A 10475-nucleotide genomic window follows, 5' to 3' on the forward strand; every position below is an offset into this window, starting at 1 on the left:
TAAAAGTTCAACCAATTCAATGTATGATAAAAGGGACAACTTGAGATCGTCATCTTATCAAGAAAGTGCTTCCGCCTGCAGCATCATACCCGCATTTGCAAATTACTGGCAATAAACAAAAAAAATTATAATGAGATATTAAAAGGCAAAAGATAATATATACAAGAACTGGAAGTTTGTAATGGAAGTGCCTGACATTACCATCTAATAATAATAGCCACCCCCAGAACGTTCGCCTCCATAAAGAGATGAATATGTGCTACTCCCATACTGCATAATATATAAAAGGTAAGATACAGGAAAGATCTGAGTGAAATACACAAAAAGAGTATAATTATATACTTACATCTGAACCATAATAATCATGCGAATATAGACCACCCAATCCCAACGAATCTACAGAACACAGACAATAAAGCACTCAGGCAAAAATTTGCAAAATCCTCTAGTAACATTGAAAATGTGCAATTAAATTTGCTCAAAAGAACAGAGAATTCAAACCTCGATAACGACTCCCACCAGCCAATTGATCAGGATGATCAAAACGAGGGCGTATCCTAGTCCCAGGTTCCAAGTAACCAGGATCATGCTCCTGAAGCAAAGAAATATGTAAGATATATGTCAATCAGTCATGAATAAGACAACAAACAAATATAGACATCAAATACACACACACAATACCAACCATCATTGAAAATGGACGCTTGATTCCATGCCCGACGTTTCCATAAAAGTAAGGATCTTCACCAAGGTGTCGAGCACCAAATGGTGCACCAAACTCTTCCTCTGGTCGATATGGTGGTCTCCTGGATGGGAAGGCTCTTCCACGACCTCTATCAAAAGCACCATGCCTTGCTGATGTCGAAATCCTTCCACCACCTGTTAGTAGCAAATCATGATAATCCCTTAACTTTTTAAACTCAGAGAGAAACAAAGTAATTAAGTGCCTTCTTTGTATAATTGTCAGAGGGACAAAATTCAACTTACCCCGGAATCCAAATGGCCTCCTACCATGGAATTCAGAAGGTGGGATTTCTAGATTGTCCTCAGCTGGAAAAGAAAATCTTCCACCTCTTCCACGTCCACGAAAATTAAAACCCCTCCCACCCTGAAAGCCTGCCCTATGTGAAAAATATCTGGCCCTACCAAATCCCCTACCTGGTGACACAAGAAAAACTCCAGTGACATAAAAGGTTGCAGAAGATACATAAGTTCAAACAGTTGCCAACTGGTACTTACCAAACCTAGAATAAATCCCCATGCCAGTGTGTCCAATGCGAAACCCACCACTCATTCCACCCTTAACAGCCTGAGTTTTGGGTAATGGATTGGCAAGTCTAGCTCTTGCTTTCATCTGGAAAACCGTAAAAAAAATGGTTAAGTTCCTAGGCTATGTGTAAAACAAAATTAAAGTAATAGAATCAGGCATCATAATTTGTAGTTTTCTGATATTAAATTCTAATAATATCCAGTTTCATATCTATATGGAGGGAAAAGCCACATTTCCAACTTTTGATACACTAGGCATATAAGTTTGAAACCACAATTCCTTAATGACAACACTGTTACATGCTGGTTTTAATCATGTCTAATTCATATGCCATTCAGAAGCAACTAAAAAGGAAAGGAAAGAGAAGCAAATATCAATAGTTAGTATAAGACCATGTCTAAATATCTAAATATTAATATCTAAATGTCTGTTTAGATCACTTAAATAGAGTTGTATTTTATAATTTAAAAAAAAAGATAGTAGTAATATATTTTTAGCTTTTCCTTGAGATTCGTGGATTCATGGGGACACAAATGGTGGAAGAGAAAAATGAAGTTGTATACAATCATATCCCTTAGTGCTGTCTTCTTTTTTTTTTTTAAATTTCAATGAAAATGCAACCTATTCGGACCTACCCTATCAGTTGCGACTTGTGCATGCATTAGATTGGATCATGTTCTCAAACATTTACTTATTGCATCTAAGACAGAGTATAAACATTGCATATTTGCATATGCATACACTAATAGGTCAATGTTCAACAATTGAACACAATTTTGAAGATCTGTAACTCTACCTTTAACAAGGGTCAAAAGAGTGGTATCTTTTGAAGATATTCAATGACATCATAATACAGAAAATGATACAGATAAAATGGAGAAGCCAACAAAGCAGTGTTGCATAATCAAAGTGAATAACTGTAAAACACCCTCAGGCTCTAGGATATTCCCTCTCCTAAGTGTAAGGCCTCCTGTCACAACCCGCTAGACCCCTATGAAACCAACAAAAACAAAACTCAGATTACCAGATTTTCTATAGGCAATCTATCAATAATGATAAATATATAGAACTCGGCAAATCAAAAGCCATAAAGTAATGAATGCCTTTGGAGTTGGGTGGTTGGACTCTCTAAGAACAGAGTTTCAGTGAAAGGGAAACTCCCTATCTCCAACTCCATTATACCCAGGCTACCAAGCAAACATGTTAAACATTGAGCTCTACAAGAGGATATCATCAAATCAGGATATCAACCCAAAACCTTATAAAGGAGGATTTCCTCAAATCACTCCTAAATATAGACTCAAATTAGAAGAGAAAAGATAGACAGTGATAACATCATAATATTTATGCCACCAATATAGAATTATAAGCTAAAGGCTACAAACAAAAGATTGTGGACCTGAAATCAACTCAAAGGCACGTAATTACATACCAGACAAAATGTAACCAAATTGAAAGATGCTTATGGTTAGAAAATTCACATTTTACATGAATTGAATCTATCTTGCCATGAGATCCATTTAATTTTGCAAATTATCAAGCACCACCATGCAGCACAGAATCGCTAAATTGATAACCAATCCAAGCATGCATAACTTGTGAGGTTGACATGGCTGGTAAAGGAAGCATTTCATGTTCTTCAGTTATTCCAATGTTCTTCAAGTTATTCCCTATAAGAGTCAATAAGAACTTGGATACCTTAAATGTTCGCATCTCACTTTGAATACATAGGATAGGATCCCCAACAAATTGGGTTTTTGACCTTTACAAATTATTTCATAATGATCATTGGAGCCTATATCACCAAGAAGGCTCTTCAGCAGTTTGACATGACCACCTCTCAATTTCTTAAGATTTCTAAATAATTTGATGATGATTCTGATTCATAAAAAATTATCAATGAACTAGTGCAACCAAACAGTTTATTTTCCAAGTACAAAAGCAGAGCTTCATCTTAGCATAAGTTCAAGGCAATGATTCTAAGTGCCAGCATCTGATGTTTCTATAGCAAAACATGAGAGTCAACTAGAAGCATTAAAAAATGATCACATGGACTGTAGTTTCTTGTGTTGTTGTCAATTACAAAAAAAAAAAAAGAAATAGCTTAAGCGCTCATATAGCCGTATCAATAATCCAATCAAGTCAGGATTAAAAGTACCTTGGACTTGCCATCACCCAACTCAATGTTATTCACACCTTCAACACAAGCAACAGCATCTTCATGACTTGTAAAGTTTACAAATCCAAAATCTTTCCTCTTGGCAGTGGACATATTCCGAGCTAGCACAACACGCTCAATCTCTCCAAACCTTTAAATGCTCTTTCACACGATCCTCATCCCAATATGGTGGCAGCCCATCAACAAACACCGATTTAACCTGCATCAATAATAAAATACAGCCAAATCATGACAACCAACATCTGGAAAATGGAGAGTCTACACAGTGAAAGGACAGAATGGAGCAATGCATTGGTAAAACAAACACCTGGGCCATAACTTCTGGATCTGGTTCACGTAATGGCTCAGCAAAAGCAACTTTGGCAGTCCTCTCAGGGTGGCCAAAAATAACATCTGGCTTTTGGAGCCGCTTGTATGCAAGCATCGCATCCGCATGGCAAGAAAACTCAAGGAAGGCAAATCCCCGCTCAGACCTTCGTTTTGGGTGTCCGCAACAAGAGTGATATTCTCAACCCATCAACTCCATAATCCTTAAGTTTTCTCCGAATCTAAAATCCCACAAGAAAAAAAAAAACATCACCATCTCTCCAATAACTTGTGGTGCTAAATAAAAATTGCATAGAAACAGTGAACCATACAGCTTCCTTTGTCCATGTATTGCAGATGTTGCCTAAAAATAGTGTGTCATTGTCCTCACTTGGTGCAATGCCACAGCGCTTGCCACGTATCTGAGATCAAACACAATTAAATCATTGAAACAACAAATTTGTAAAAGCAATGCCAAGAAAATATTATGTTCGACATCAAATCTCCTAAACAATCAACAAAAAAATTATACATGGGTTATGCTACCAAAAAATGTCACTCAGAAAAATTAAATGGTTCAGATATTACTTCATATGTAGAGAAGTTCAACTTATGTGGCAAGTACCATATCTATAGACTCAAAAAAAATGCATTGCCTATTCCACTTACTTAATCAGTATTATATTCCATATGCAAAAAGGTAGCAAGAAAACCAATGCTACATAGAATAAAGCAAACAAAATAAAATAAAATCTTACAACAGGATTTTTCAATTCCAAGAGCGCCTTGGCAGCCTGCTCCTTGTTGGAAAACGTCACAAATGCAAAGCCTTTGTTCTTGTTGGTAGCAAAATCTTTGTGGAGCCGGACCTCAACAACCTCCCCAATTTCTCAAATGCCTTCTTAATATCCTTCCACAGCATCACGGTCCAAACCCCCAACAAAGATCTCCTGCTCTTTTTCATCTTCCTCTTCTTAGCCATATCTGAATCTCAATCTGTTCGTCCTCCTCCACCTGTGCACCTTCTTCCTCTTCTTCCCCACCACTGTCTCCTCTCCTTCTCTACCTGCTGCCTCCTCCTCCCCGCCCACAAACTCCTCATCACCAGGCTCTTGGAAACCCTCTGGCTCCCCCTCCTCCTCCATCAGCCGCTCTCCGGCAGCCTCTTCTTCCTCATTCTTGACTGGATTGCTCTCTGGCTCGTCCTTGCATCTGGACCGCTTTGCCTTCGCATACGTGACAGCTTCGGCCTTCGCATACAGGACAGCTTTGGCCTTTGGCTCTTCGTCCTCCTCCTTACTCGCATCTTCTTCAGCTTTCGAAAGTGGCTCTTCCGTGGCATACATCACCTCTGGTGGTGCTGGCTCTTCCACAGCCTCCTCCACCTTAGGAGCAGCTGCAGCAGCCCTCCCACCCAACAGCGATTTGGCCTTGCCGGTCGCCTTCTTCTCTGGAGGAGACTTCACGGGCGAAGCCAGCTTCTTCTCATCGGCCAGAGTTGCCACTTCGTCGACTGGATCAATGACGCATATTATCAAACACCTAGACTACACAACAACATAAACCTACAGTTGAAGAACCAAGGCTTCTACCTTTGGGGTCTGGTTTGGCATCGGGCGTGGCGGGTACAGGGACGGGCGAAGAGGCGGCCGCCGCCGCCTTGGCTGCGGACTGCTTGGCGGCGCCCTTGGCAGACCTGGCTCCCGATTTGGGCGCGGATTTGGGCGCGGCCTCCGGTGTTTTATCGGCGGCAGCGGTGGCCGAACCGTCTTTCTTGGGTGGAGGCGTCTTCTTGGCCGCCCCAGATTTGGGAGCGTCGGCATTTCTAGTCCTCATGCTTCCAGATAACAAAACCCTAACGGAGCCGCGACCGAACAATTGGAGAGTTATTTTTGAGAAGACAAATATAAGAATTTTCTTTTGAGAATGATCCAAGATAGAAGAGAAGAGAATCGGGGTGGGGGCGATAGAGGGATTTTTTTCTTTGTTTTTCCCCCTACCTGGGGATCTTCTTCTTATAATCGGAAGAGGAGCAATGGAGCGGGCGAGCGGATAGAGCCTTAAGGTTTCGACTCTGGACCGAGGGGCGCTTAGGATTTTATATCGTGGGTCGAATATAACGGGCTGAATTGGCACCGCCTACAAGAAATGGAGCCGACCTACGGCATTCCAAATGGCCACTTGGACGAGAAATTATTGCCAACCAGGGCTGATCGCTTCCAGGGGCCACATTCATGAAGAACAATCATTGGTGGAATCAGATCCAACGTAACATTTTAGAACCAATTCAATCACGGCTCAACAAGTCACAAGCCTAATGGAAGAAAAAAAAAACTGATGGAAAAAAATGAAGATGGAATTAACTATGATTTTACAATTGAAATCATGATATTTTGAAAAATTATTGATTGAACCAGATCAACCACAATATTTTTGGATCTACTCAACTAAGGCTCGGCATGTCACAAGAAAAAAAACTATCAAGAGATTGGCCAATAGAAAGGAAAAAATTTATGTTACAGTGTCCACCCACAATACCCTCCTCTCCTCCCTTGCACTCCATATGCTCCTCCTCTATCTTCCTCGTCACCATCTCACGGTTGCCGCCAAGGACCCTTGCATTAGTAGCCTCTGGCTCGACTACTGCCCCTTCTTTTGTCTCTACTATGCCGCCCAACCCTGCTCGATGGGCAGCACATGGGAAAATAGAAGAAAATGCACAGATATCAAGAATATCTTGATTCTAGCTGTGAAGCCCACCGTAACTAAGCAAGTGTGCATGTGACTCTCGACCACTACCTCTGCGATAAAGGCTAGGAGGTGGTGCCCGTTAACTCCAACTTGGCCACCATCATGACCATCTTAGGCCGTGCCCCACCACACCTACATGGGCCCTGTTGGTGCAGAAATCCGCTTGCGCCGGAGAAGCTGGAGTCGGGGAAGCCGCGGTCGCCGCCGGGACCTGCAAGGAAAGTCTAAATCGGAGGTGGGGTTGCTCCGGCAAGACCCTCCGACGCTCAAGTCAGTTCTCTGCCTCAACAAGAATGGAGTGCTCGAACGGAGAATTTAGCAGAGTTTTGAGATAAGAAAAATGAGCTTAAAGAATAACGTATCTGGGTCCTCCTTTTATAAGCGGAGGAGGCAACGGATTGATGGCGACGTCTGTAACCGCCTGGTAGTGGGCCGCCCATGGTCAGAGGAATTGATTGCGAAAGATAGTGGGGTAGACCCGTGGCTATCGTCATAGCCCGCCACGTAGGGCCTGTTGCAAGTAGTGGAGCGGCGTCCGTTGCCGCTAGTTGTCAGCGAGTAGTGGGATCGTGCAGCACCTGCCGCAGGGAATGGAGCAGCATCGTGGCCGTTGATATAGCCTGTCAGAGAGTAATGGGTCCGCCGCAGGGGGCGATGGAGCCGCACGGAATCCGCTACAGGAAGTGGAACAGGATCATGATTGTTATTGTAATCTGCCAAGGGGCGCGGATCTGTTGATCGAGGCTCGGCAGTGGTCGGAGTTCGGCCTTTGTAGGAGTCCGGGAGGGATCCTCCTTTCGGTTGAGGTCGTGGGTGGAATCCGGCTCCAGCAGCTGATACTGAGGTCGGAGCTTGGCTCCCGTAGGAGTCCGAGCGGAGTCGCCCTGCTGTCGATGGAGGAGCCCGGCTCCCGTAGGAGTCCGGGCGGAGCCGTTCTGCCGTCGATGGCGGAGCCCGGCTCCCGTAGGAGTCCGGGCGGATCCGTTCTGCTGTCGATGGCGGAGCCCGGCTCCCGTAGGAGTCCGGGCGGAGCCGTTCTGCTGTCGATGGCAGAGCTCGGCTCCCGTAGGAGTCCGGGCGGATCCGTTCTGCTGTCGATGGCGGAGCTCGGATCCCGTAGGAGTCCGGGCGGAGCCGTTCTGCTGTCGATGGCGGAGCCCGGCTCCCGTAGGAATCCGGGCGGATCCGTTCTGCTGTCGATGGCAGAGCCCGGCTCCCGTAGGAGTCCGGGCGGAGCCGTTCTGCTGTCGATGGCAGAGCCCGGCTCCCATAGGAGTCCGGGCGGATCCGTTCTGCTGTCGATGGCGGAGCCCGGCTCCCGTAGGAGTTCGGACGGATCCGTTCTGCTGTCGATGGCGGAGTCCGGCTCCCGTAGGAGTCCGGGCGGAGCCGTTCTACTGTCGATGGCGGAGCCCGGCTCCCATAGGAGTCCGGGCGGATCCGTTCTGCTGTCCATGGCGGAGCCCGGCTCCCATAGGAGTCCAGGCGGATCCGTTCTGCTGTCGATGGCGGAGCCCGGCTCCCGTAGGAGTCCGGGCGGAGCCGTTCTGCTGAGGATGGCAGAGCCCGGCTCCTGTAGGAGTCCGGGCGGATCCGTTCTGCTGTCGATGGTGGAGCCCGGCTCCCGTAGGAGTCCGGGCGGATCCGTTCTGCTGTCGATGGCGGAGCCCGACTCCCGTAGGAGTCCGGGCGGAGCCGTTCTGCTGTCGATGGCAGAGCCCGGCTCCCATAGGAGTCCGGGCGGATCCGTTCTGCTGTCGATGGCGGAGCCCGGCTCTCGTAGGAGTTCGGACGGATCCGTTCTGCTGTCGTGGCGGGTCCGTAGATCGGCGGAGCCCCGGACCTCCCATAGGAGTCCGGGCGGATCCGTTCTGCTGTCCATGGCGGAGCCCGGCTCCCATAGGAGTCCAGGCGGATCCGTTCTGCTGTCGATGGCGGAGCCCGGCTCCCGTAGGAGTCCGGGCGGAGCCGTTCTGCTGAGGATGGCAGAGCCCGGCTCCTGTAGGAGTCCGGGCGGATCCGTTCTGCTGTCGATGGCGGAGCCCGGCTCCCGTAGGAGTCCGGGCGGATCCGTTCTGCTGTCGATGGCGGAGCCCGACTCCTGTAGGAGTCCGGGCGGATCCGTTCTGCTGTCGATGGCGGAGGCCGACTCCGTAGGAGTCCGGGCGGAGCCGTTCTGCTGTCGATGGCGGAGTCCGGCTCCCGTAGGAGTCCGGGCGGAGTCGTTCTGCTGAGGATTTTGGCTGTGGGTATTTTATACCCAACACCAGTCCCCCTACTTCCGAGTTTGAATTTCAAGCGAAGGAAGTACACAGAGAGAGATGTGCGCAGCCGGAATTGCCCCTTCGAACCTTGCGCACTGCCGCCCCCATTTAATGCGCACACGTCAGAGTCTGCTTTTCGGTGAAGGCGATCTGAAGAGTCTTTTCGGAATCCCCGTTGAAACACGATCCCAAGCATCGTGCTGCGGGAATTTGTGAGCGATCAACCCTCGATGGCGATGAAGGGGATAAGCGCGACACGTGGCACACACCAGCTGGCCCGGGAATACACGCCGCCATAACTGCGCCAGGATCCGTCGGCTATTTAAACCCCTCAGTCCCTTCGTGGCTTCATCCTGGCGCTTTCTTTTCGTCTGAGAGTTTTGCTTCTCTCGCCCCAGTCCTTGTCTCCTTCCCTCGCACCATGTCCTCTACTCGGGAGGCTGTTCTTGAGAGAATTTTTAGGGCTTGGAGGAAGGTGAGGAGGAGAACGGCGGCCGGTGAGAATCTCTGTCGTTCTAAAGGGAGCCCAAGGAAGAATTCCTTCAACAACAGAGGTTTAATAACAGGGGCTGTCGGTGAAGTTCTGCCCGCGAATTTCAGAGTGGCAAGGCGGGGTGATACCGGTCAAGAGGGCAGAGCAGTCGTCATAAGCCATGACGGGATCCTTGACGCCGTCGGGGCCGAGAGACCAGAGGCGGTCGGCGTCGACGGTGGGGCAGTAGAACTTGTTGCGGGGGCGGTGGAAGTAACGCATGCCGACCTTGCCAGAGCGTCTCGGGTGGCGGCCGTCGTGGTGCATTCGAAGATGGGGCACATCTCTGGTATCGCAACCGCTCCTGAAGTGGCTACGGTTCTTCTTGAAACAGATCTTCGCTACTGCCGCCGTTGCCCTCACCGCCTCCGGAGATCTATCCCACCCCTTTCCCGCTAAGGTTGGGACTTTGGGGAACAGAATGAGGCGAGATGGGGCGAGAGTTGTAACACGCACTGGAGAATGCGACTGAGAAGGATAGAGATGGAGTTCGTAGCTCGGAGCGGCCTCCGGTTCGTCTTGCCCGAACCGTACTCGCGAGACTTGCGATGACGTGTATCTTCTTTTTCATCTTCTTTTTTCCTGACCCTCCGGGTCTTGTAACGTATACTTCTGTTAAATGAAAAAGTGATTTTGGTACCTTGTGTTAAATAGTTGTCTGCCGAACTTCATTATTTTTCTTTCCTTCTCTTTGTCTGTGTTACGTCGTCCCAAGGTCGTCGGCACCCTCTTCAGTTCATGTGGGGTCGTCATTCGCCGAGCTCCTTTTCGGCTTTTATGCCGTTCGGAGATACCCACTTGTCAGGTTTGCTTGGATTTCTCTCCGCTGAAGTCGGGGCTAAGTTTGGCTCCCTTGATAATCCGAACGGAGAAGCCCTCCTGAAGTTGGAGTAGCTCGGCTCCCGTAAGAGTCAGGGCAAAGTTTTTCTGCAATCATAAGCAAAGTCCGGCTTCCGTAGAAGTCCGGGTGGAGTTGTCCTGTAGCTGATGTTGGCGATGGAGCCCGGCTCCCGTAGGAGTCCGGGTGAAGTCTTTTTTGTTGCTGGAACCCGGCTCCCGCAGGAGTCCGGGTGAAGTCTTCTTTGGCGTAGAAACCCGGCTCCCGTGGGAGTCCGGATGAAGTCTTCGTTGGCGGCGGAATTCGGCTCCCGTAGGAGTCCGGATGTGGCATAG

At 47.9% G+C, this 10475-nt stretch overlaps 1 protein-coding gene across 1 annotated transcript; it reads right to left on the minus strand.

Annotated features, from left to right (window-relative positions):
• Positions 1 to 2: 2 nt before the first annotated feature.
• LOC105061521 (uncharacterized) lies at positions 3 to 5963 on the minus strand. Its single transcript, XM_073246047.1, is given in 19 exon segments — positions 3 to 105; positions 202 to 270; positions 347 to 396; positions 502 to 592; positions 686 to 879; positions 988 to 1158; positions 1240 to 1354; positions 3429 to 3579; positions 3581 to 3648; positions 3757 to 3917; positions 3920 to 3964; positions 3967 to 3997; positions 4088 to 4177; positions 4514 to 4716; positions 4719 to 4745; positions 4748 to 4795; positions 4798 to 5268; positions 5348 to 5610; positions 5756 to 5963. Coding segments are annotated over 17 exon segments (2226 nt in total). The 5' UTR covers positions 5592 to 5610; positions 5756 to 5963; the 3' UTR covers positions 3 to 105; positions 202 to 204.
• Positions 5964 to 10475: the final 4512 nt, after the last annotated feature.

This window comes from Elaeis guineensis, chromosome 11, assembly GCF_000442705.2.
Source record: "Elaeis guineensis isolate ETL-2024a chromosome 11, EG11, whole genome shotgun sequence".
NCBI classification, from domain to species: domain Eukaryota; kingdom Viridiplantae; phylum Streptophyta; class Magnoliopsida; order Arecales; family Arecaceae; genus Elaeis; species Elaeis guineensis.